We start from the raw sequence: 25,955 nt of genomic DNA, 5'->3' as shown, positions 1-25,955 counted from the left end.
AGAATTTTGAACCTGGCTTTATCCAGTGTTTAGATTTATGTTCTGGAAATGTATGCAAATTAGCACATATTTAATTGGATAATACCTAATTTGCATATTAAAACATACAATTTCAGAAAACTCATTATACAAAAAGTAACTGTCTTAATGTAAGTAATTAACTGGGGAAGTTTCATGGTGATATATATTAGTTAAAAAAATGACCCTATTCTTCATCTGTAGTGTCTCCCCTTAATAAGATCATTATGCTAATTATGCAAATTGCCCAACATGCAACTTTTAGCAAACAAGCTTAATCTCATCTGCTAAACCTATAGATGACATTTCAATAGTAAAAGACAAAACAACATTTCTGAGTTTAGTATGGGCCATATAGGGGTTTCAAGTAGACTGGTGTGTTAGACCATGGATCAAACTTAACCACCACGGGGTCACGAGCTTTCAGCCAATCTGCCCCCAGCCTCTGGAACTCTCTCCCACCAGACTTTCACACTTCTGACACTGTCTCCATCTTTAAATACCACCTGCAACATTTTTTTATTTTATTTCCTTTGCATCATGAATGATGAGCTTAACAATTTGAGTGAAAAGTTAAAAACTAAGAAAAAATATCCATGAATTTCAGAATATCTTAGTATTTGGTATGTCGACCTTTTGAGATCATGGTGACATTTTCCAGCAGGCAGATGCCGACTGCAGCTGGCATCAGCACAATCCATGGGAGGAATGTAGAGCTTGTGGAGGAGTACAAATACTGTTTTTGACAGTGCGCTTAAATGTGCCTCCAACACTGAGGAGATAAATCCGATCCTTAAAATGTTCTTATTTACCCCAAAAGTGTTGAGCTTCCTCAGGAGATACTAGCGCTGCTGGCATCTCCTGAGGAAGCTCAACACTTTTGGGGTAAATAAGAACATTTTACAGACATTTTATTTCTCCTTCATAGAGAGTGTCATCACTTTCTCCATCACTGCCTGGTTCCACTCCAAGTCTGCAAAAGTCAAAATCCACTCTAAAGCCATTGGACTGCCGGTCAGAGCACTTTCCATCGTGTGTGAGGAGCAAACACTGAGGACAGCACACAGGACCTCAGGACATCTCCCACGCTCTGTACATAGAATTTAAGGGGTTCACTTCAGGATGCTGGCTCAGCTGCCCGGGCTGGAGAACACAGAGGAGGTGAGCAACCTTTGTTCCCAAGGATGTTCAGCTCATAAGCTCCTGTGTACCTAACATGCTGACTTGTAATAATAATAATAATAATAATGATAATAATGCATTTTGTGAATAAGCAAATCACATAAAATCGGCGAGAGTGTGATTCTATGATTAGTCTGATACCGAGTAAGCCACTTGGAATGAATGCGTTTTCAGGTGGTATTTAAAGATGGAGACAGTGTCAGAAGTGTGAAAGTCTGGTGGGAGAGAGTTCCAGAGGCTGGGGGCAGATCGGCTGAAAGCTTGTGACCCCGTGGTGGTTTAAGTTTGATCCATGGTCTAACACACCGTGACACAGAGTAAGAACCCCCCTCGAGAGATCAAGTTAGCAGATCGCTAATTTATGGAGTTTTAGCAACCACAAAAAAAGACCACATGATGACAATATACTGCAGTTTGCGCCTCCAACCAAGAAACCGCCATCATAAAGCCTCTAATAATGCTCAAAACTGCACCAAAATTCAGCAACAGTACAAATAGGGTCTCAGCACATAGTTCTCGTCGGGACTTCCCCACAACAGGAAGCTGCTGCTGGAGATTTGAGAGCTGTGTTCACTTCACAATAGAAATCCAGCTAAGCTAGCGGAGGTTAGATGCCCCGGACTATGTGCTGAGACCCTATTTGTACTGTTGCTGAAGTTTGGTGCTATTCTGAATTTTTTGTGGCTTTTTGATGGCAGTTTCTTGTTGGAGGCATATACTGCAGTATATTGTTATCGTGCTGTCTTTTTCTGAGGTTACTAAAACTCCGTAAATTAGCGGTCTGCTAACTTGGTCTCTCGAGGGAGGTCTTACTCTGTGTCACAGTGTGTTAGACCATGGATTAAATTTACACCGGAATATCCCTTTAAATTGGCAGACGGGGCAAAGAGCTGGATGGTAGAAGAGTGTCTGTGTACAACTGCTTCACGTGCCTTCAATGCAGTTCTTGGAGGTCTACTGGTCTTGCGTTGCACTCTTATGATACTGTGACAATAACTGATTATGCACAATTTAAAAAAACAAATGATTACAAACTTCAGAGTAAAACCAGAGATATCATCCTCTTTTACAGCACACATTCTTCTTCCTTTTGAAAACCAGGCCTTGCAGAGCGAATATGAGCAAAGATTCAGCCAGTGTGTTGAAAGAGATTTTTGGCGGACTGCTCACCTGAAGCATGTGTCACTGCTTAAACTTTGGTCACCCTTTAACAAGAGTAAACAGAGTGGGAAGTGATGACTTATGATGGAACAAATAATTCGATAAGCCTTTACAAATAATCTGAGGTTAGGGAAGGTTTCTAACTGAAATTATTTACATAAGCAACTGTATAAAGGAGCTTGTTTTTATCCACAGAGGAAGGCGACAGGACAATCCACCACAAGGTTTGTTTTACCTGCTACATCTTTTCTTCTGCTCTGTCCTCTCTCCTTCCTCTAACAACCACTCATCTTGTCCTCAAGTCAGAACTTTTACAGCACGTCTGTTTCTTTCTATTGAAGATAGTCATCACTCTGAACATCTGTATCACCACGACCATGAAGATGCTGACCGTGTCTCTATTTGTCTGTGCCATAATGGCTCTGACCAGAGCTGCTGGTGAGTACAATAACCTCAGATAATATTTATCCGTCAAAAATGAAATTTCAGTCATTATCCGCTCACCCTAATGTTAAAAGGAAAGTCGGGTTTAAGTTTCGTAGTCCTCCAAACATTTCTGGAGCTTTACAGAAAAACACAGTTGCAGCATTCTCCTGAAGTGGATGGGCACTTGTTTTACTGAATCACTGAATAAACACAACGTAGCTCCATACAGCTTGTCCAAGCAGTTAAGTCCCTTTGAATTGAGTAGTGTGGGATTATTTTATGACTGGTGGTAAATACGTCTCAATCTCTTCTACACTGCAAAGAGAGACCACAGTTTGTGTGCTATTATTGTATAACAGCAAATTAAATGAGTCACTTTGTTTTGTGTCAAACCTCCAGCTGTTCCAGAAGGAGAGGCTTGTTTAAACTCAGGACCAAAAGGTGAGTTGGTTTTTGTTCATTTTTTTTACAAAAATGCATTCTGCAAATTGACTTAATAATTTCATGGTATGCTCTTTAAAGTGTCTAAAAGGTAACTCCACCAATTTCACACATAAAAGTGTGTTATAATCTTGATGAATATTTAAAACAATTCAAACAATGCCTACAGTGGCTGCAGAGGAAGCAGCAGAAAGTGACCAACACAAGCCTGGTGCAGTATATTTCCTGCTACTGCAGCAAATATCGTGGCACACTTGAAGCAGCAAATCGAAAAGCTACAGCTATAAACTTGACAGGACAGAGGGAAATCTCTAGCTTCTGAAACAAATGTGTTCTGACTGCTCTGATGGAGCTCAGGATTTACCAGGAAAATGGGTGCTTTACATTTTTACTGTACGAGGGTCCAGAAGCTGAAAACCACCTACCTTTAATCTTTCACCTGATTCGATGCCTCCCATGTTCAGTTCTTTTCTGAATTTGTATTCAGGCAACAGCGATATAGCAGAGGTGGTGCCATCTTGTCCTGGTAATTGGACTCGTTACAATGATAGCTGTTTCTTCTACGTTCCATCTCACATGACTTGGGCCGATGCTGAGGTAATCAGGATGGTTTGGATTTTGGCATATTCTTCAATTTGGTGTCTTTGTATGACTTGATATGTAGTGAATGATTTGTGTGGCACCTCTTTCTGTCCTTGTGTAGAAACACTGTCAGACTCTGGGTGGAAACCTTGCATCAGTGCACAGCTTTGATGAGCAGCACGCGATTCAGAGTATGATACAGAGGCTGACTTTAGGATTTCCTGAAACATGGCTTGGAGGCTTTGACGCAACACAGGTATATTACTGATTATACTAAATCTAAAAGTAGATATAAAAGAAAAACTTACTGTCTATTGTATTATTTTGATTGAACTGTAATCTTCTAGGAGGGTACCTGGTTCTGGAGCGATGGAACAGACTTCAGTTACACCTTCTGGGCTACAGGAGAGCCTGATGACTCTCGTGATGCAGACTGTCTCCTGATGAACTATGGAGGTAAATTTATGTATAGTTTGAGACACTTATTTTTCACTTCAGCGGTTGTTCTACATAAAGGTATTTATTTTGTTGTGTCAGAATGTATATAACGTACATTTGCATATAGAGCAAGTGTGTAAGTGAGCTCCGACCACAAAAGGTCACCTGAATGCCAGCCGTGAATTGAAGAGCTTGAAGCGTTCCTTTTGTGATCAGATCTCTCGGGATGCATTTGTTGATCGGGTTGCTCTCAATACCTTTCAGTCTATTGTACAACAAAGACAAGTTGTAGTTGAATCGTTACATTTACATATACTTGGCCTCATTAAATACATTTTGAATTATTATCAAGTTATCCCTAAATAACTCCCTCTTTCCTTTTACAGATGAGGAGAAATTTGGTGATCAGCCTTGCGACCAGTTAAAGTCGTTCGCCTGCGGCAAAAAGCTGTAACATCTCTTTGGACAGCAGAGACACATACCTATCATGAACACAGACAATGGGTGTATGATAGGATGATTGTTTTTTCTTGTCTTTAACACAATTAAAGTTGTCAAGTATTGAAAAAACTCTGTGTGTGAGTCTGACAAACCCTATATTAGACATAGACACACATAAACCATTAATTACAACACTGTGAGATAGTTGATGTTGTTGATGATTTAATCAAACAGCCATTGTTAATTAGTATGGAGCCCCGTATGGGTCATGGTGAGATTTAGTTTCTTGTTTGTGTCCCTCGCTTTATGGTTATTCTGCACTTTGAGCGCAGTTTTAGAGGTTTGAACATACCCCAAAACTCACCATATTTGGAACATACATCACATCTGGCAAAAAATGTGATAATTTAATGTCATTGGGTGTGCTTGTGACCTGCGGGCTCTATAGTGCCCCCAATTATAACGCCCCGCCTCCTACATGCACATACAAGAACGAAATTCAGTGTGCACATTTGTCATGAGCAGACACACAAAAAAATCTCTTGGACCAATACCGTCACTCCAACAGGAAGTTGTCCATTTTGATGTTAAATCAAAATTTTTTCACAAATTCATGCCTCTTTGATAATTACCTCCTCCTACAGATTTGACACCACAGTCTCGAGAAGTATGTCATGAAACTAATGAAATATCAGACTGAAAATTATAGAGTTAAGATCATGCCAAAACTTCACAAACACACAAAACATGTTTTACTCACGCCCAACGATTCACAAACAGTCGGTATGGTTTGCAAAGACAAAACATCATACACAAACTAATTTTGTTTTGCATAAAAGAAACGTACCTAACAAACAAATACATCATGCTTCAGAAACAAATACAGCATCTTTTATACATACAAAGAAACATATCTCTTCAATTAAAAAACATATAATTCAAGTACAGACTAAAATCTTTCAAGTACAAACAAAAAATACTTGAAGTACAGACTAAAATCTTTCAAAAAAGTACAAAAACAGAACAACCTTCATACACAAAAAAAATCCTAAAAAGACCAAAAAACTATTCTAAGTATGAAAAACTGTCACGTGACTTTTAGCACTAATTTTCCACCTTGCAGATTCACACAAAAATGCCAGTAAACTAATTAAGGCCACCAGGAAGGACATTATATTTTTGCAAGAGAAGTATATATCACAAAGTTCATAAATATTGCTGTAAATCTGGTCAAAAGTTACAAAAAAAATTCACATGTTTTTTGAACATGTTTTTTTGCTTAAATGTGGCAAAAAGTTGCCATTTATTTTAGCATGTGCAACTTTACAATCGGCGCCCCATAAGTACTTCCTGTTTTGAGCTCCAACAATTGGAATGGAACCTGCACTGTATTTCCATAGCAATGCATCAAACACTTTGTTTACATTTGGCGGACCCTGCCACCTTTCTGTCTTCAAACTGTGTTCTGGGGACCTTATTTTCTTAAACAGCCTATATATACAGTTATGTAGAAAAATATAACTCTTTTTGATTTTGTATGATTACCTAATTAATATTGCAAATACCAAAACTCCGAGTTTTGATTTACTATACAAACAGTATACACAGTGTCCCTTTTAATAAACACACAAAATTGTAGTTCAATTAAATAACATAGCCTAAAAGTAGAAACACATCAAAAACAAGAAGAGAATCAGTATTTAGACTCTGTAAATATGGTTCACCTGCGTTTAATCTAAAAAAATGGATTCAGGATTCAACCGGCACAACGGTCGATATTAAAGCACACGTTAAGGCAAGGCAAGTTTATTTGTATAGAACAGTTCAGACACAAGGCAACTCAAAGTGCTTTACATGAGAATACAAATAACATTAAAAGACATTAAAAATTGCATTTAAAAACAAGTAAGAAGACAAACAAACATTAAAAAACAAGTAGGCTGAAATAGAAAAGGTTTAAAAGAGACAAGACTAAAGAATGAAAGTCACAGCGCAGTTCAAACTTAAAATATCTTCAGTGAAAAGCAGTGGCAAACAAAGGTTGTGTATGATTGGCTCCTCCTCCTCCCTGTAGCTCTAATGTAGTTCATTTTGCAGTCTTGGTGTTTTGCTTTTGTCCAGAGAAGCTTACATGTAATGTGTAAATCTACATGTAAATCACTGACATCAATATAAGTGCAAGTGTAGAGATTCTTCTCTGCCTGATGTACTTTGTCCTGTCTCATCTCTTAGTCTTAAAGACTTAAACTCATCTGAATGTTTAAGTGTAACAGCACACATTATCTATCAGCCAGCGGAGGCATAGTTTCTCTCTTGATCTAACTTTTCACACTGAGCTGGAGACATTTTAGACAAATGAATAACTTGGCTGTACACTAGAATTGATCAGACTGTTTATCTAATGCAGGGCTCTTTTGCTCCTTTCAGTGGCTCTCTGCGGATTTTACGTTTTACATGGAAATTAGTAATATAGATATATATATGTATATATATATATATCTATATATATATACATATATATGTATATATTCATCATTATCATGGTTTTAGGCCTACAATGATTCTTACATTCTCTGACAGCAAAAATGTGCATCCTACACACAGAATTTTATCTATTCTATCAAATTGTGATAAATGAAATGATCAAATTAATATCATTGTGTTTTATGCTCAAGCCCGAGGGTTGACTGCTGCATGTGGCTGAGGATTCAAAAAAGGTTAACTCACACTGAAATGGACAAAAATAAAATCTAAACTGTACTGCATTTTGTTCTTTTACTGTTTTTTTAAATCTAGGCTGCTGCTATGTCTTGTATTTATTATCAAATCAGGCTACTTTTTTGTGCATCTTCACAAACACCAGGAGGACTAAAGTAGGTCTGCATATAAAGTTCTGTATTGCTTCTCTAATTCTACATATTGTAGGCAGGGGCGGTTCTAGGGGGGCCAGTGCCCCCGTAACTCCGAGTCTGGACCCCCCTGTGGCCCCCCCGACAGGGAGTCTGCATCAATAATACAATGACAGTATTTTTTGCAATGATTTTGTTTTGAAGGGAAAGGTAGAAATAAAGTGTCTCAGCAGTTTACTACCCAATCAAAATAGCTGAAATTGTAAACACTGTTTTGTCTGAATGAGGGATTTATCTTTTTTTCCAGGTTGTATGTGCCCCCTAACAAAAAAGCCGGCCCCAACCTGGCCCCCCTATTAAAACTGGTCTAGAACCCCCACTGATTGTAGGCTAGCTCTTTTGTTTCCTAAATGCACCAAAACATGGCATCATGGAAATGGAAATGCAGAGTTCAGGTACTGTAAGAATCTAAATGGATTCTACTCAACCTCCAGTCTTTTCAGCTCAACTCAGACCAATTACTGTAACTTACTGTACTTTACACAGTTTAGTCGTTTCTCATATTCACAATTTAGTAATTTTGTTCTACTTTTGTCGAGTTTGAATTGATTTCATCCGAAACACACAGTTTTGTCACACCGCGGTGAGGGATGTCCTGTTTTGGGGTTTTGTCTGGCAAACTTCCTGTTTTATGTTGAAAATCTAATCCTCCTCTCGTTTCAGGTCACTTGCCCTTCCTCCTGTGTCACCGGTCTGATGTCTCCCTTGATTCCCTGATTGTGTCCACCTGTGTCACCCTCCCTCATGTGTATATAGTCCTTGTCTTCCCCTGTCTTGTTGCCAGAGTATATCGTCTCGCCGCGTACCTCCAGCCGTCTTCCACAGCCATTGTCAAGCCATTGTTGAGTATTGCCCTGCTTGGTTTTCTGTTTTCTTTGTACCCTCTGTAGAAGAGTGATTTTGTTTTCTAAAAGTTTTGGTCAGCTCGTTCCTTTTGAGACGCTAGTTTAATTTCATAGTGCTTTTGCTTTTCTCCTCTTGGGGCGTTTTCATTTGCAGTTTTTCTAGCTCTGTGCAGCATAGTTTCCGTTCATAGCCTTTTGCCCTCTCCTCCTCGTGAGTGATTTTCCTTTGTAAAGTTTCATAATTATTGTTATTGAGATCAGTGTAGATTTGGCCTTTTGCCCCTTCCTCCCTCGGGAGCGATCTTCTGTTTATTGTTTTGTGCCCTGTGCATCTTTTGTTAGATACCTGTTACTCGTCTGTTTAGACGAGTCTAGAATTTATACCTGTTGTGTTATCACTCCGTCTGAAGAGAGCACAAAGAAATTAAGAAATAAAGCTTGCATTAATCGTTCTCAATCTGCGTCTGAGTCCTCATCCTTGCCAAGTCATAACAGTATACTCTGGCCAGTATGGACCCAGCAGAGGCAGAACGACTGACGGAGATCCTGCGCGCCCAGGAATCACGTCTAGCCCGACAGGAGGAGTTTCAGACGGCGATGGCAGCGAACATGAGCCACCTCTCATCTCAGCTGCAAGACCTGCTTGGGCAGTTTGCTCGACCGGTCCCGGTGGCCCAGCCTCCCACGACAACCGCCGCCTCCGCTCTGCCTTCACCTCCCCCCGGAACCGGATGCAAGCTGGCGCCTCCGGCTCCATACGCTGGAGCTCCCGGTTTGTGCAAAACATTTTTAATAGACTGTTCTATTCACTATGAACTGATGCCCCATGCATTTCCCACGGACCGATCGAAGATCGCATTCATGATTTCGCATCTTACTGATAGAGCCAAGGCGTGGGCATCCGCTGAATGGGGGCGGGGCTCACCGCTCTGCAACTCTTTCACAGATTTTCAAGCTGCCCTAACTAAGACTTTTGACCCGGTGTCCTCCAGCAGAGAAAAGGCACAAGAGCTAAGCGGTTTGAAGCAGGGCAGCGGCTCTGTGTGCGACTACGCCATCCGCTTCCGCACTCTAGCAGCGGAAAGCGGGTGGGACGACACGGCGCTCTACGACGTTTTTCTGAAGGGTCTTACAGCTCCCATACAGGACCTCCTCGTCCCCCTGGACCTACCCGACCACCTAGATGACCTCATCGCACTCGCCATCAGGACAGACAACCGACTGGCTCAGCTGAAGCGACAGCGAGGTGGAGGATCGGCTGCTGCAGGGAGACCCACCTGCCCTTCCGCACCTAGCTGGGCGACCACCCAGCGTTCACCAACAGAGCCGCTACCTCACCTCCGCACGGATCGTGAGGAGGAGCCCATGCAGCTGGGGAGAGCCCGACTGACCCCAGAGGAGCGACGAAAGCGTCTGATAGAGGGGAGATGTTTTTACTGTGGGGAGGGCGGCCATCTTGTCTCTTCGTGTCCGTTTTCTACTAACCGGGGGGGAAATGTCAAGGAGATTAATCTTTTTTCTGCCAATCCTGCCACAGACTCAGAGTTTCCGGACCTGAATACTGTTCCCTCCTGTTATCACCACCTTCGACAAGTCTTCAGCAAAACAAGGGCCCTGTCACTTCCTCCTCACCGATCCTACGACTGTGCCATAGACCTGCTCCCCGGTTCCACTATTCCCAAGGGGCGCCTGTACTCCGTCTCTGGTCCAGAAAAGGCCGCCATGACCGATTACATCTCGGCGTCGCTAGAAGCAGGCTTGATTCGACAATCATCGTCCCCAGCAGGGGCGGGGTTCTTCTTTGTCAAGAAGAAAGACGGGTCTTTAAGACCCTGCATTGATTACAGCCCATTGAACGATATTACAATAAAGAACCGTTACCCTCTCCCCCTCATGTCCTCTGTGTTTGATCAACTCCAACAGGCTAAAATATTCACTAAACTGGACCTACGCAACGCATACCACCTGGTCCGAATAAGAGAGGGTGACGAGTGGAAGACCGGATTCAATACACCCAGCGGCCACTACGAATACAGGGTCATGCCTTTTGGGCTCACAAATGCCCCTGCCGTGTTTCAAGCCATGATAAATGACGTCCTAAGGGATTTCCTTGACCATTTCGTGTACGTTTACCTTGACGACATATTGATTTACTCGCCCGACAGTGACACTCACAAAGACCACGTACATCAGGTTTTAAAAAGACTCTTAGACAATGACCTGTATGTGAAGGCCGAAAAAAGTGTGTTTCATGCCGACACCGTCTCCTTCCTGGGCTTCATTGTAGCCCCTGGAAGAGTGCAGATGGACCCGGCTAAAGTTAGCGCTGTGGCAGATTGGCCTACTCCTGACAGCCGCAAGAAGGTTCAGCAATTCTTGGGGTTTGCTAACTTTTACAGGCGGTTTGTCAGAGGCTTCAGCGCAACAGCTGCTCCCCTCCACGCTCTTACCTCCACCCAGGTGCGGTTCCACTGGTCCCCAGAGGCAGAGAAGGCCTTCCAGACGCTCAAGCACCGCTTCACCTCAGCTCCTATCCTCACCATTCCGGACCCACAGCGGCAGTTCGTGGTGGAGGTAGACGCCTCTAATGAAGGAGTAGGAGCAGTCCTGTCCCAACGCTCTCAACAGGATGGAAAGATGCATCCCTGTGCCTTTCTGTCGCGGCGGCTGTCCAAAGCCGAAAGAAACTATGATGTCGGCAATCGGGAGTTGTTGGCGGTGAAGCTCGCCTTGGAGGAATGGAGGCATTGGCTCGAGGGGGCCGAACACCCATTCATTGTTTGGACTGACCATAAAAATTTAGAGTACATTAAGAAGGCTAAGAGGCTCAACTCTCGCCAGGCCAGGTGGGCGCTTTTCTTTAACCGCTTCTCCTTTTCTCTCTCCTACAGGCCGGGGTCCCGCAACGTCAAGCCAGACGCTCTGTCACGACTATTTGACCCTGAGCCTGAGGCCAAGCAACCTGAGACCATCCTTCCACTGAACTGTGTGGTAGGAGCGGTAACTTGGCCCATAGAAACAGAGGTAAAGCAAGCTAACGGTGTGGCCCCGCCACCTAGGGGGTGCCCCGATAATCGGTTGTTCGTCCCCATTGAGCTGCGTCCCCAGGTGATTCATTGGGCTCACACCTCGCTGCTTTCATGTCATCCGGGAGTTAAAAGAACGATGTTCGTGATCTCCCGGCGGTTCTGGTGGCCATCCATGGAGACGGAGGTCCGGGAGTACGTAGAGGCGTGTTCGGTCTGTGCCCGGAATAAGACGTCTTCCAGGTCCCGCATGGGTCTTCTCCAGCCGCTCCCCATCCCCTCCAGACCGTGGTCAGACATCTCTGTGGACTTCGTCACGGGGCTCCCGGTCTCACAAAGTAACACCACCGTCTTAACTGTTGTTGACAGATTCTCTAAGATGGTCAGGTTCATCGCCATGCCAAAACTACCATCCGCCAAGGAGACGGCGGAAAGCATGATGACTAATGTGTTCCGAGTTCATGGGTTCCCCAGGGACATTGTTTCAGACCGGGGGCCCCAGTTCGTATCACGGTTCTGGAGGGAGTTCTGCCGACTCATAGGGGCCAAGGCCAGCCTGACATCGGGGTATCACCCGGAAGCCAACGGCCAGACCGAACGCCTTAACCAGCAGCTGGAAACCGGCCTCCGGTGCGTGGTCTGCCAGAACCCCTCCACATGGAGCAAGCACCTGGTCTGGGTAGAGTATGCGCACAACTCACTGCCTACATCGGCCACCGGCCTCTCTCCCTTTCATTGTGCCTTAGGGTACCAGCCCCCACTCTTTCCGGAGAATGAGTTGGAAGTGTCGGTTCCCTCCGCCCATGCCATGGTCCAACGTTGTCGCCGTATTTGGGCAGCCGCCCGTCAGGTATTGAGTAGACAGGGAGACCGTATGAAGAGAACGGCAGACCGCAAGAGACGACCCGCGCCCGCCTACCAGCCCGGCCAGAGAGTCTGGCTCTCAGCTAAGGACCTACGTCTCAAGGTGCCCTCTAAGAAACTGGCACCACGGTTTGTAGGTCCGTTCCCAATCACCAGGCTCGTCGGACCTGCAGCGGTTTGACTTCGTCTGCCCCGGTCCCTCCGCGTTCACCCCACCTTCCACGTGAGTCAGGTCAAACCCGCCAAGGAAAGCACCATGGTCCCGGCCACCACGTCCCCACCACCACCCGAGGTGATCGAAGGCGGTCCAGTCTACAAGGTGAAGCGCCTGCTGGCAGTACGCAACCGGGGCCGGGGCAGACAATTCCTGGTGGATTGGGAAGGATACGGACCCGAAGAGAGACAGTGGGTTCCGTCGCGCTATATCGTCGACCCCACCCTCATCGAGGATTTCTACAGAGACCACCCTGAACAGCCTGGGCCGTCGGGAGTCGGCCCTAGAGGGGGGGGGTACTGTCACACCGCGGTGAGGGATGTCCTGTTTTGGGGTTTTGTCTGGCAAACTTCCTGTTTTATGTTGAAAATCTAATCCTCCTCTCGTTTCAGGTCACTTGCCCTTCCTCCTGTGTCACCGGTCTGATGTCTCCCTTGATTCCCTGATTGTGTCCACCTGTGTCACCCTCCCTCATGTGTATATAGTCCTTGTCTTCCCCTGTCTTGTTGCCAGAGTATATCGTCTCGCCGCGTACCTCCAGCCGTCTTCCACAGCCATTGTCAAGCCATTGTTGAGTATTGCCCTGCTTGGTTTTCTGTTTTCTTTGTACCCTCTGTAGAAGAGTGATTTTGTTTTCTAAAAGTTTTGGTCAGCTCGTTCCTTTTGAGACGCTAGTTTAATTTCATAGTGCTTTTGCTTTTTCTCCTCTTGGGGCGTTTTCATTTGCAGTTTTTCTAGCTCTGTGCAGCATAGTTTCCGTTCAAAGCCTTTTGCCCTCTCCTCCTCGTGAGTGATTTTCCTTTGTAAAGTTTCATAATTATTGTTATTGAGATCAGTGTAGATTTGGCCTTTTGCCCCTTCCTCCCTCGGGAGCGATCTTCTGTTTATTGTTTTGTGCCCTGTGCATCTTTTGTTAGATACCTGTTACTCGTCTGTTTAGACGAGTCTAGAATTTATACCTGTTGTGTTATCACTCCGTCTGAAGAGAGCACAAAGAAATTAAGAAATAAAGCTTGCATTAATCGTTCTCAATCTGCGTCTGAGTCCTCATCCTTGCCAAGTCATAACAAGTTTATTTTAGATCTTGTCGAAGTCAGACATAGCGAGGGCAAAAATAAAGAATTTTGCACTTACCAGTATTTGTTGTGAGTAGATACTGTTCGTTGACACCAATTTGTTGTGGAATTTCGGCTCGATTCAAGAAAGATGAAAAAGAGTCAGAAACACTGAGGACTTATAAAGTATTTTATACAAACTTGATCAAGGAATAACAATTGTCTTTCACAGTCAATTGTAGTCTTTATTAGCATTAGCATTTCATTTTGTATTTCTATCATGTCTTGGTTTGTACTGTTTATATTTTATAATATATCCCTCAAACGCTGAGCTAGCTTGCTCCAGCTAATCTGTCAGCGACTAGACGCCATTTCAGGCAAAATCTGCAGTAATGAGATGTTTTTTTTCATTCTAACCTGCAGACGTGCTATGCTAATACGGAAATCTTTTATATTTATATTTATACTTTTAAATGTTACATCAAGTCTCACATTTGAAGCCTCGTTGTTTTTATCCCTTTTTATAAACAATAACTCTGTCAAGTGTGATATTTTGTTAGATCAACATTAGCAGATGGTTAAAGTTGTTTCTCAGTGGCACTGCCAACATTACAACAGCGTTTTTTCCATCATATCAATTATCGATATTATAAATGTTCCTCTGTGGAGACGCTGATGTAATCGAATTTCCTCTCACATGACTCCAGAGTTGCTGGAAGATGCTCGAAAGAAAGAAAGTAACATACAACTCCGACAATCACTGAAGGATGGAGATCCTCCTCCATCTCACGGTGTTGTTGTTAATGGTTTATGTGTGTTCATGTCTAATGTAGGGTTTGTCAGACTCACACACAGGGTTTTTTCAATGCTTGAGAACTTTAATTGTGTAAAGACAAGAAAAAAACAATCATCCTATCATACACCCATCTTCTGTGTTCATAATAGGTATGTGTCTCTGTTGTCCAAAGAGATGTCACAGCTTTTTGCCACAGACAAACGGCATTCCGTAATGGCAAGGCTGATCGTCAAATTTCTTCTGATCTGTAAAAAGAAAGAGGGAGTTATTTAGGGATAACTTGATCATAAATCAAAACGTATTTAATGAACCCAAGTATATGTAAATGTAACGATTCAACTACAACTTTGTCTTTGTTGTACAATAGACTGAAAGGTATTGAGAGCAACCCGATCAACACTAGTCCTGATTGATCCAATCACAAAAGGGAAGCTTCAAACTCTTCAATCCATGGCTGGCATTCGGGTGACCTCTTGTGATTGTAACTCAATTACACACTTGCTCTATATGCAAATATACCTTATACATTCTGACACAACAAAATAAATATTTTTATGTAGAACAACTTCGGAATTAAGAAAGAAGGGTTTCCAACTATATATACATTTACCTCCATAGTTCATCAGGAGACAGTTTGCATAGGCCATATTATCAGGCTGTCTTGGAGACCAGTAGTTGTACCTAAAGGGTGTACCATCGCTCCAGAACCAGGTGCCCTCCTAGAAGATTAGAGTTCAATTAACATAATACAATAGACGGTATGTTTTTGTTTTATATCTACTTTTAGATTTAGTATTATCAGTAATATACCTGCGCCGCATCGCAGCCTCCAAGCCATGCGAGAGGATACCCTGAAGTCTGCCTCTGTATCATAGTCTGAATTGCGTGATGCTCATCAAAGCTGTGCACTGATGCAAGGTTTCCACCATAAATCTGACAGTGTTTCTACACAAGGACAGAAAGAGGTGCCACACAAATCATTCATTACATATCAAGTCATACAAAGACACCAAATTGAAGAATATGCAAAAATCCAAACCATCCTCATTATCTCAGCATTGGCCCAGGTCATGTGAGATGGAATGTAGAGGAAACAGTGATCATTGTAACGAGTCCAACCACCAGGACAAGATGTCCCCAGCTCTGCTATGTCACTGTTGCCTGAAAACAAATTCAGAAAAGAACTGAACATGGGAGGCATCGAATCAGGTTGTAGTTGGTAGTTGGTTCTCAGCTTCTGGACCCTCGCACAGTAAAAATGTAAAGCACTCATTATCCTGATAAATCCTGAGCTCCATCAGAGCAGTCAGAACACATTTCAGAAGCTAGAGATTTCCCTCTGTCCTGTCAAGGTTATAGCTGTAGCTTTTAGATTTGCTGCTTCAAGTGTGCCATGATAATTGCTGCAGTGACATTACTGCACACATGGAAACGTTTTAAAAGACTGAAAGCTATGTAGGAATATCTTAAAATCAGAGTAAAGCACCCTTTAAATTGCAGGAATTATACTGCACCTTTGACCTAGAACCAGGCTTGTGTTGGTCACTTTCTGCTGCTTCCTCTGCAGCTACTATAGACTTTGTTATACTTGTTCTACATATTCATCAAGATGATAACAAACTTTCAGGTTTGAAATTGGTGGAGTTATTTTTTAGACAGTTTAAAGAGCATATCATGAAATGATTAAGTCAATTTGCAGAATGCATTTTTATAAAAATATGAACAAATACCAACTCACCTTCTGGTCCTGAGTTTAAACCAGTCTCTCCCTCTGAAACAGCTGGAGGTTTGACAAAATGACTCATTTCATGTTATTTGTTGTTATAACTCTACATACAGAATAATAGCACACAAACTATGGTCATAGTCGATTCAGTGAAGAAGAGAATGAGACGGTTTTACCACCAGTCATAAAATATTCCACTTTGCTCAATTCAAAAGGGTACAGAAGCGCACTGCATTCACTGGATAAAAAAAAATTAGACACATTACGAGAAAAGAAAAGACGAGAAAAGACCTCGCAATTATAAGATCAGGATCTTGTAATTATGATAAAAGATCTCGTAATTATGAGATGAGGAAAGGTGCCACATTGACTGCGGTCAAGCCAGCCGTGGCTTGCGTTTGCTTGGTCAAATCAGCCGCACCTCAAGAAGTCAAAAAGCGAAAGGCTATGAATCTGAACAAATCTCCAGCTGGCCATTTCAAAAAGGCACCAGAATACAGGAAATCACATCTACCAAATTCCCCAGAACCCCCTTCCCCCATTTGCACTCACTTTTGTACAAATAAGGTTGGGGTGGTCCTTATGCATCTGTGCCCAGGGGGAGAGTAGTTTATAATCTGTCACTGTATTAATTGTATTAATACAATTAATAATGTAGAATTAAAGTGTGACATTTGTGTCAATGATTGTCAAGCACGGGTGACTCCGTGGTGGTGGGTGCAGTCAATGTGGCACCTTTCCTCATCTCATAATTACGAGATCTTTTCTCACAATTATGAGATAAGGTGTCTATTTTTTTTAAGACACCCCCCCCCCAAGTGGTTGTGAGAGGAAGGAGAGAGGACAGAGCAGAGGAAAAAAGTAGGAGGTAAAGCAAACCTTGTGGAGGATTGTCTTTTATAGCCCTTCTCTGTGGGAAAAATACCAGCCCCTACAGTTAGCCTGCTTATCTAACTTTTTTTTTTCCTTTTTTTCATTGAAACCTTGACTTACCCCAATTCATCTGTAAAGGCGTATCAGATTACATGTTCCAATAAATGGTATCACTCCCCACTGTGACCAAAATTGCTGACCAAAGTTTAAGCAATGACACAGGCTTCAGGTGAGCAGCCAACAAAAATCTCCTTCAACACACTGGCTGAATCTTTGCTCATATTAGATCTGCAAGGTTTTCAAAGAAGAACATGTGGAATAAAAGAGAATGATATCTCTGGTTTTACTCTGAAGCTTGGATCATTTGTTTGTTTTTTTTCATTGTCCATAATCAGTTATTTTGACAGTTTTATAGGAGTGCAACACAAGACCAGAAAACCTGCAGAGCAAAAGGTCGACATACCAAATACTAAAATATTCTAAAATTCATGGACATTTTTCTCATTTTTTTACTTTTCACTCAAATTGTTAAACTCATCATTCAAATTTAAAGGAATAGTTTTGTATTCAAAGCAAAGGAAATAAACAAAGTGAACTTTAATTTCAATGGGACCTTAAAGGTGTACCATGTAGTTTAAGGGAATACATTTTAATCAGAAGAGAAAAGATCTTCATTGACTGAATAAAATGAATAAACATTTTGTTTAAATGTGGCAAACCCTGTCACCTTTCTATCTTCAAACTGTGTTCTGGGATCTTATTTTCCTCTTGGAACAGCTTGTTTATTCACTCGTGGAACAAAATAAACAATTTCAGAGTTTGTATTATTACCTCATTCATACTGTAAATATAAAAATTCCGATTTCCAATTTCTACTAGAAAACTATGTTATGTTTTCTAACATGAAAACAAACTAATCTCAAACATGAACTCGATATTTTTGTATCCTCCCTGGTCTAATTTAACATGTAAATTTAAATTTGAACATGTGAAAAGAAAACAATGTCATGTGAACTGGACATTTGCTGAGTTGGTCAGATGTGAATGAAATTTAAAGATGTTAATTTCACATTTTGACATCAGGTGATTGGATTTTTTGTCATATGCGGATAAGAGTTTGTCCACATTTCTCCATAAGTGGAGAGAAGTCTCAGTTATTTCAAGGCAAGTCCGAGCTAAGTCTTTAGAGTGCAACAGTTCGAGCTAAGGTGCGAGTCAGCTTGCCTGAAACTGTCTTACTTGTTTTTATATTGAGATTCTGAGCTTGAATTTCTTCTAAAAAAGGAAAAGGCTCATCAGTAATAACTGCATGCACTTACATTCACATTAAATACAGAATCAGTTACATTTTAAAATGTTCACGCAGCTCAGCATACAGAAATTATGGTATGTGTCAAAAAACATATAGACACTCTTTTGGAAAAGTATCACCCATGTAATCGAATAGTGTGTCCCAGCGGGAGTTGTTCCTCCGAGCCCAACTGGATCTTCATTGGAGTAAATACAATTACGCCTATGAAGATTCAGACTTGTAACACTAAGAGTATTGAAGGAATAACGGGCAAAGGTCCTGAGACATACAGGCCTCCTGACAAGAAGCCAAAAATCCCACTTCCAATTTGAAGAGAAATGGAACAAAAAGACTTCTTGCAGTAACTAATCTATCTGGACAGAACATCAAGTAAACCTCAGATAACAATGAGGGAAAACCCTTACCTGCATCGTGTTTCTGGTTCTGCTCTTAGACAAACGTTGTTGAGGGTGACACATAAAACTACTCCTTCAAATCTTGGTAAACAAAGAGAACACACATCAGTCTTGGCAAATATGAAATTTTTGATCATGTCATGTGATTATTTCCAACACACATATAAAACACTGCACAGATTTGATTCTTAAGCAAATGTGCATCTTACATCCTCTCTGTATTCCGGGATCGTTATCTCGGTGCCATTTGTTTTCACATGTGGTGCTGGATTGGCACCCTGCTCAATGGATTGACTACAAAAGCCCTCGTACTCGCTGTGAGACTCTGTTTCCTCACTCTCTGTCTCCTGACCTGGAGCCCAGGGTCGCCTTGCTCCGCCTCTTGGCAGAGTCTGATCAGCAGGAGAAGAAGGAGGAGGCTTTTCAGCCCTCTCTTTGGGCCTCGCCCCCTCCGATGAAGGAGCCAGCTGGCATGTGGATGCATGGATCATTCTTCTTTGCCCTCCGTGTGACCAGTAGCACCTGATATGCACCTTGCAACCTAGGAGAGAGAGATTCTTCTCCCAGAGATTTTAGTAACACATAGTTAATAAATTAATTAAGAAACAATACAAAAAAAAAAAAAATTTACGACAGGATGACAAGATTGACTTTGAAGGTTACTCCTGGTTTGGTCACAACAGCATGTTGCATAAAAGAGCTAAAAAAGCATCAGGAGGAGTTGGCATTTTAGTTAAGAACTATTTGCTGGATTATTTTAGAATACAAGTAGTGGACAAGTCTATGGACGATATAATTGGAGTACGTTTGGAGCATCGGGAGCTGCAGTATTGTCTAGTTATCTTTTCCTGCTATCTGCCACCAGAGGGATCTACAAGAGGACGGGACTCAGTGACTTTTTTTACTCATCTGCTGGCCCAGGTTTACTCCTTGGAAGCTGATGTCATTTATTTATGTGGAGACTTTAACAGTCGTATTTCAAATAAAGATGACTGTATTGGGGATATTGATAATGTCCCACCTCGAGTGGCCATAGACCTAAGCATGAACAGTCACAGGGAATCACTCCTTGAATTTCTCAGGGATTGTAAATGCTGTGTCCTAAATGGTAGAATAAATCCTGATACTGACAATTTTACATCTATATCATCAAGAGGTAGAGCAGTGGTGGACTATATAATAACCCCTCACGATTGTTTGGAGACTTGTATTGATTTAAAAGTGAAAACTCCATCTGAGATTTTGAGCAACAACCCTGTTTGTATTGACCTTATCGGAGAAAAAAGTAGGCTACCGGACCATTCACTGTTAATGTTTAAGTTTAAAATTAATGCTGCTATTGAGTTTTGTTCTTCTGAAAATGATTCTGGGATTAATTTATTTAAAAGACGACCTAGAATATTTCCAGACAACTTTCTTTAATCCAATATGTGTCGTATGGCTCTGCTGGAACTTATGGGTAACCTAGAAGGTCGGGTGATAACGCAAAGTAATATTGATAACTGGTATGGATTATTTTGTGATATAATGGATAGGGAAATTAATAATAATTTATCAAGAAAATCTTTATCTGGCCAGGGAGGAATACATTTCAAAGTGGGTAGGAATAAACCATATTGGAATGCAGAACTCAAAAAACTTCTGAATGACAAGAGACAGACTGAGAGGGAATTTTTTAAATGTAAAGATCCAGCTATTAGAAAGCAACTTAAAGATCACTACAAACAGACTCAGTCTAACTTTGATAAGAGAGTTAGATTTTATAAAAGACAGTTTATAAGAGGACAAGCATTACAGCTAGACCGATTGCAAAGTAACAATCCACAACAATTTTGGAAAGAAATTAATAAATTAGGTCCTAAGAAATTAAAGAAAATCCCAATGGAGATCTTATGAGATAATGGTGACACTGAAAATAAAAAAAGAGCTTGTGCTTGAGAAATGGAAAACAGATTTTGCAAATACATTTTCTGGACATCTTATTCCGCCTGGTTTTGATGACCTGTTCTTAAGTAATGTTTGTGATTCAAATTGTATGATGGAGTTGGCTATGGATATGCCAGGCTATAGTGTAAATACATTTTTGAATCGGAATATTACTATGGAAGAAGATAAAAAAGCTTTGGACAAAGTAAAACTGAAGAAAACACCTGGCATAGAAGGCATCCCAAATGAAGCCCTGAAATCTCCATTTCTCCTTGAAGTCCTCTTTTGCCTGTTTCAGACATGTTTTGAGTATGGTATAATTCCATCACCATGGTATAAATATATCATAAAACCTATTCCAATGTCAGTAAAGAATGATCCCAGAATACCTCTTAATTACAGAGGCATCAGTCTCCTAAGTACAGTTTATAAGGTATATTCTAATATACTGAATTACAGGCTTACTCGATATTTGGAAATGAAACAGTGTCTTGTTGATGAGCAGAATGGGTTTAGAAAGTGTCGTGCCTGTATTGACTATATTCATTCAGTGTCAACTATCATCAGAGCTAGAATCGCCACAGGTAAACCCACTTTCTCATGTTTTGTTGATTTCCAAAAGGCATTTGATTGGATTAATAGAGATTTACTTGCCTTTAAACTGATGGAAGTAGGGGTGGATGGTAGATTCTACAAAGCTATTCAGAGTCTGTATGGAAGCCCAGTTGCTTGTGTTGAGATCAATGATATGTATACTGATGAAACAAGGTGATATTCTTTCTCCAACACTTTTTGCATTGTTTGTGAATGATTTAGCTCTACAGATTAAGAAAAATAATCTGGGTGTATGTTTGGATGACATTTATTTAGGTATTTTATTATATGCGGATGATATTATTTTACTGGCAGAATCTGAGTCTGATTTACAAAATATGCTAAATTTGGTTAGCTCCTGGTGTCATAAATGGAGATTAGTGATAAATAAGAGCAAAACACAGATAATGCATTTCAGAAACAAAGGCATGGAAAGAAGTAAACAAACATTCTATTTTGATTCAGTTCCCTTGGAATATGTTAGCTCATATAAATATTTAGGTTTCCTTCTGTATGGTTTTATGACATTTGAAACTGGTTTTAGGTGCCTTGCTGATTCAGCTGGGAGAGCTTTGGGATCAGTTATTAATAAAATGAGAGTTTGTAATGATTTGGGTTACTTTACATATACTCAACTGTATAATGCATGCGTCTCTCCCATACTGAATTATGCTGCAGGAGTATGGGGATTTAAAGAGTCCAAAGTTATAGATACTATACAGAATAGAGCTATAAGATATTTTTTGGGTGTACATAAATTTGCGCCAATTCCAGCAATAGAAGGAGATATGGGCTGGATTCCAGGATGTGTACAGCGAAAATGTGAAATGATTTGATTGTGGAATCGACTAAACAAAAAGGCAGAGGATAGAATGAATAAAAAAGTATTTACATGGTCAAAAGAAATTTACTCTATTTTTGAGGAGATGGATATGGTGTATTTTCATAGGAATAAATTGTGCTGTAGTGTTAACATCATTAAAGATAAGCTTCTTTTGAAATTTGAAGAGAAATGGTTTGAAAATGTCCTATTAAAACCAAAATTAAGGACATATATGCAGATTAAATCTAATTTTGGACCTGAATTATATGTTACATCACGTTTACAGAGAAGTCAAAGATCTTTAGTTGCACAGTTTTTAATTTTTGATGTGCTGGTGTTATTGTGCTGATCCAGTTGTGCTCTTGATCTGGTTTGGTTCTTTTTTTTTTTTTTTGGTGTCCTATGAGCCCATGTGGGCTGGGCATACATGTATGCATGACACAATAATAAACATCATTCATTCATTCATTTATTCATTCAAAAGCGGGAAACGAGAGATCTCGCGTGTATAGTTCTTGCCAGAAGACAGTAGTGTTCAACCTTAACTGTCCTCCATGTTACGTCACATTCACAGATCAACACTTCTTGGAAAAAGCAACTGCTAACTTGACTTGTTCAAAAACTTTCTTTTTCTTTTAACTTTGTGTACACTAACAATGTATATGAGTAGAGACCCTGGTGATACTACGAGCAATGTTTAAACCAGTCTCTCCTTCTGGTTCGAGATTCTCCTTCGTCTCACGGTGTTGTACCCAGTGATGTGCACAGGGGGGGGGGCAGTCGCCCCCCCTCGTGGCCCAATTGTTGAAAAACGCGCGCTAAAGTGCCCTCCTGAGAGCCAAAACGCGCGCTAAAGTGCCCTCCTGAGAGCCAAAACGCGTGCTAAAGTGCCCTCCTGAGAGCCCAAAAAGCATGCTGAAGTGCCCTCTTGGTTGGCAAAACACACTAAACTGCCCCCTTGGCTGGTTAAAACATGATAAACTGCCCTCTTGGGAGCCAAAACATGCGCTAAAGTGCCCTCTTGGGAGCCAAAACGCACGCTAAAGCGCCCTCTTGGGAGCCAAAACGCACACTAAAGCGCCCTCTTAGGAGCCAAAACGCGCACTAAAGCGTCCTCTTGGGAGCCAAAACGCGCGCTAAAGTGCCCTTCTTTTCGCACCTGCCCTTCAAAAAGTCTGCGCACGCCACTGGTTGTACCGAATGGTTTATGTGTGTTCATGTCTAATGTAGGGTTTGTCAGACTCACACACAGGGTTTTTTCAATGCTTGAGAACTTTAATTGTGTTAAAGATAAGAAAAAACAATCATCCTAAATAATGCACCCATCTTCTGTGTTCATGATAGGTATGTGTCTCTGCTGTCCAAAGACATGTCACAGCTTTTTGGCGCAGACAAACGGCTTTATGTAGTTGCAAGGCTGATCGTCAAATTTCTTCTCATCTGTAAAAAGAAAGAGGGAGTTATTTAGGCATAACTTGATAATGAATCAAAATTTATTTAATGAGGCCAAGTATATGTAAATGTAACGATTCAACTACAACTTGTCTTTGTTGTACAATAGACTGAAAGGTATTGAGAGCAACCCGATCAACAAATGTGTCCCGAGAGATCCGATCACAAAAGGAAAGCTTGAAGCTCTTCAATTCGCGGCTGGCATTCTGGTGACCTCTTGTGGTCGGAGCTCACTTACACACTTGCTCTATATGCAAATGTACGTTATATACATTCTGACAAAACAAAAGACATATCTTTTTGTAGAACAACAGCTGAATTAAGAGAGAAGTGTTTCAAACTATACATAAATTTACCTCCAAAGTTCATCAGGAGACAGTTTGCATTGGCCCTATTATCAGGCTGTCCTGTAGCCCAGTAGTTGTAACTAAAGGGTGTACCATCGCTCCAGAACCAGGTGCCCTCCTAGAAGATTAGAGTTCAATCAACATAATACAATTGACAGTAAGTTTTTCTTGTATATCTACTTTTAGATTTAGTATTATCAGTAATATACCTGTGCTGCATCGCAGCCTCCAAGCCATGCGAGAGGATACCCTGAAGTCTGCCTCTGTATCATAGTCTGAATCACGTGCTGCTCATCAAAGCTGTGCACTGATGCAAGGTTTCCACCCTGACTCTGACAATATTTCTACACAAGGGCAGAAAGATGTGCCACACAAATCATTCATTGCATATCAAGTCATACAAAGACACCAATTCAAACCATCCTCATTACCTCGGCATTGGCCCAGGTCATGGTAGATGGAACGTAGAGGAAACAGCGAATACTGTAACTCGTCCAACCAGGAGGACAAGATGGCATCAACTCTGCTATGCTGCTGGTGACTGAAAACAAATTCAGCAAAGAGCTGAACATGGGAGGCATCGAATCAGGTTGTATTAAAGGTAGGTGCTCAGCTTCTGACCGTACATAAACATGTAAAGCACCCATTATCCTGATAAATCCTGAGCTCCATCAGAGCAGTCAGAATACATTTGTTTCAGAAGCTAGAGATTTCCCTCTGTCCTGTCAAGTTTATAGCTGTAGCTTTTAGATTTGCTGCTTCAAGTATGCCACGATATTTGCTGCAGTGACATTACTGCACACATGGAAACATTTAAAATGACTGAAAGCTATGTAGGAATATCTTAACATCAGAGTAAAGCTCCCTTTAAATAGCAGGAAATATACTGCACCAGGCTTGTGTTGGTCACTTTCTGCTGCTTCCTCTGCAGCCACTGTAGGCTATGATAACATACTTTAATGTGTGAAATTGATGGAGTTACCTTTTAAACACTTTAAAGGGCATATCCTGAAATTATTAAGTCAATTTGCAGAAAGCATTTTTGTAAAATAAGAACAAAAACAAACTTGCCTTCTGGTCCTGAGTTTAAATCAGTCTCTCCTTCTGGATCAGCAAGAGGTTTGACATGAAACAAAGTGACTCATTTAATTTGCTGTTATACAATAATAGCACACAAACTGTGCTCTCGCTCTCTTTTCAGTTTAGAAGAGAATGAGATGTATTTTTAAGGAATTACTGATTGTTAAAGCTACAGTTACAGCTACAGTTCACCCCCCCCCCCCCCCCCCCCCCCCCCCAATGTAGATGGAAAGTCTGGCGCCACCGCAACTCTGGACAAGCTGTACGGAGCTATGTTTTATTTATTCAGTGATTCAGTAAAACAAGTGCCCATCTACTTCAGGAGAATGCTGCAACTGTGTTTTTCTGTGAAGCTCCAGAAATGTTTGGAGGACTACCAAACTTCAACGTGACTTTCCATCAGCATAAGGGTGAGCAGATAATGACTAAAATGTCATTTTTGGGTGAACTTTTCCTTCAGAGTCTTAGACAGATAAATATTATCTGAGGTTATTGTACTCACCAGCAGCTCTGGTCAGAGCCATCATGGCACAGACAAGTAGAGACACGGTCAGCATCTTCGTGTTCGAAGTGATGACTATCTTCAATGGAAAGAAACAGACGTGCTGTAATAGTTCTGACTTGAGGACAAGATGAGTGGTTGTTAGAGGAAGGATAGAGGACAGAGCAGAAGAATAGATGTAGCAGGTAAAACAAACCTTGTGGAGGATTGTCCTGTCGCCTTCCTCTGTGGATAAATACCAGCTCTTTTATACAGTTGCTTACGTAATTTATTTATTTCAGGTAGAAACCTTGACTCACCTCGGGTTATCTGTAAAGGCTTATCCAATTATTTGTTTCATCATATAACATCATTTCCCGCTCTTGTTTACTTTAAAGTGTGACCAAAGTTTAAGCAATGACATAGGCTTCTACGGAGTCCCAGACATGACAAAAAAATTTAATTGTGGCAACAATATAGCTATTACGTGCGCATGAAATACTAATTCGTGGCCACGAAATAGGTATAATGTGCACACGAAATACTAA

General features: G+C 41.4%; 3 protein-coding genes across 7 annotated transcripts in view; 1 reads left to right on the top strand and 2 right to left on the bottom strand.

Annotated features, from left to right (window-relative positions):
- The window catches only part of LOC115589121 (type-2 ice-structuring protein-like), a 53,555-nt gene that overhangs the window by 4,878 nt on the left and 22,722 nt on the right, over nucleotides 1-25,955 (bottom strand). The window contains exon 1 of one of the 3 annotated variants that reach the window (XM_030429844.1): nucleotides 16,137-16,218. The exons of the other annotated variants lie outside the window; for them this stretch is intronic. Within the exon in view, the coding sequence (XP_030285704.1) occupies nucleotides 16,137-16,203 (67 nt within the window). The 5' untranslated portion in view covers nucleotides 16,204-16,218. Of the gene's footprint in view, nucleotides 1-16,136; nucleotides 16,219-25,955 lie in introns of those variants that run through there. 3 annotated transcript variants of the gene reach the window in all.
- LOC115589124 (ladderlectin-like) lies at nucleotides 2,574-4,818 on the top strand. The gene is made up of 6 exons (XM_030429851.1): nucleotides 2,574-2,799; nucleotides 3,187-3,228; nucleotides 3,716-3,825; nucleotides 3,932-4,066; nucleotides 4,158-4,266; nucleotides 4,635-4,818. The coding sequence occupies exons 1-6, from the start codon at nucleotides 2,739-2,741 to the stop codon at nucleotides 4,700-4,702; spliced, it is 525 nt and encodes a 174-aa protein (XP_030285711.1). The 5' UTR covers nucleotides 2,574-2,738; the 3' UTR covers nucleotides 4,703-4,818.
- Nucleotides 23,302-25,637, bottom strand: LOC115589123 (type-2 ice-structuring protein-like). Of its 3 annotated transcripts, XM_030429850.1 has the most exons (7): nucleotides 25,625-25,637; nucleotides 25,429-25,503; nucleotides 24,918-24,950; nucleotides 24,278-24,387; nucleotides 24,056-24,190; nucleotides 23,856-23,964; nucleotides 23,302-23,487 (listed from the first exon to the last, which is right to left on the bottom strand). In XM_030429850.1, the coding sequence occupies exons 2-7, from the start codon at nucleotides 25,481-25,483 to the stop codon at nucleotides 23,420-23,422; spliced, it is 510 nt and encodes a 169-aa protein (XP_030285710.1). In that variant the 5' UTR covers nucleotides 25,484-25,503; nucleotides 25,625-25,637; the 3' UTR covers nucleotides 23,302-23,419. The 3 variants fall into 3 exon arrangements, with proteins under 3 accessions (XP_030285710.1, XP_030285709.1, XP_030285708.1); XM_030429849.1 differs by lacking the exon at nucleotides 25,625-25,637 and having other exon boundaries at nucleotides 24,918-24,959; nucleotides 25,429-25,498; XM_030429848.1 differs by lacking the exons at nucleotides 24,918-24,950; nucleotides 25,429-25,503; nucleotides 25,625-25,637 and having other exon boundaries at nucleotides 24,278-24,911.

Source organism: Sparus aurata, chromosome 10 (assembly GCF_900880675.1).
Source record: "Sparus aurata chromosome 10, fSpaAur1.1, whole genome shotgun sequence".
Lineage (NCBI taxonomy): Eukaryota > Metazoa > Chordata > Actinopteri > Spariformes > Sparidae > Sparus > Sparus aurata.
The sequence above is the reverse complement of the archived record's forward strand: the minus strand, read 5'-3'. Positions and strand labels throughout refer to the sequence as shown.

What these genes read in the sequence shown, in the direction of transcription:
- LOC115589123 (XM_030429848.1), bottom strand. Translation starts at nt 24,493, where the DNA reads ATGGGTGCTTTACATGTTTATGTACGGTCAGAAGCTGAGCACCTACCT. An exon ending in TGACCTGGGCCAATGCCGAG is followed by an intron (nt 24,191 to 24,277) that starts GTAATGAGGATG and finishes GCCCTTGTGTAG; the next exon opens with AAATATTGTCAGAGTCAGGG. An exon ending in GAGGCTGCGATGCAGCACAG is followed by an intron (nt 23,965 to 24,055) that starts GTATATTACTGA and finishes CTAATCTTCTAG; the next exon opens with GAGGGCACCTGGTTCTGGAG.
- LOC115589124 (XM_030429851.1), top strand. Translation starts at nt 2,739, where the DNA reads ATGAAGATGCTGACCGTGTCTCTATTTGTCTGTGCCATAATGGCTCTG. An exon ending in TTTAAACTCAGGACCAAAAG is followed by an intron (nt 3,229 to 3,715) that starts GTGAGTTGGTTT and finishes ATTTGTATTCAG; the next exon opens with GCAACAGCGATATAGCAGAG. An exon ending in GAGGCTTTGACGCAACACAG is followed by an intron (nt 4,067 to 4,157) that starts GTATATTACTGA and finishes GTAATCTTCTAG; the next exon opens with GAGGGTACCTGGTTCTGGAG.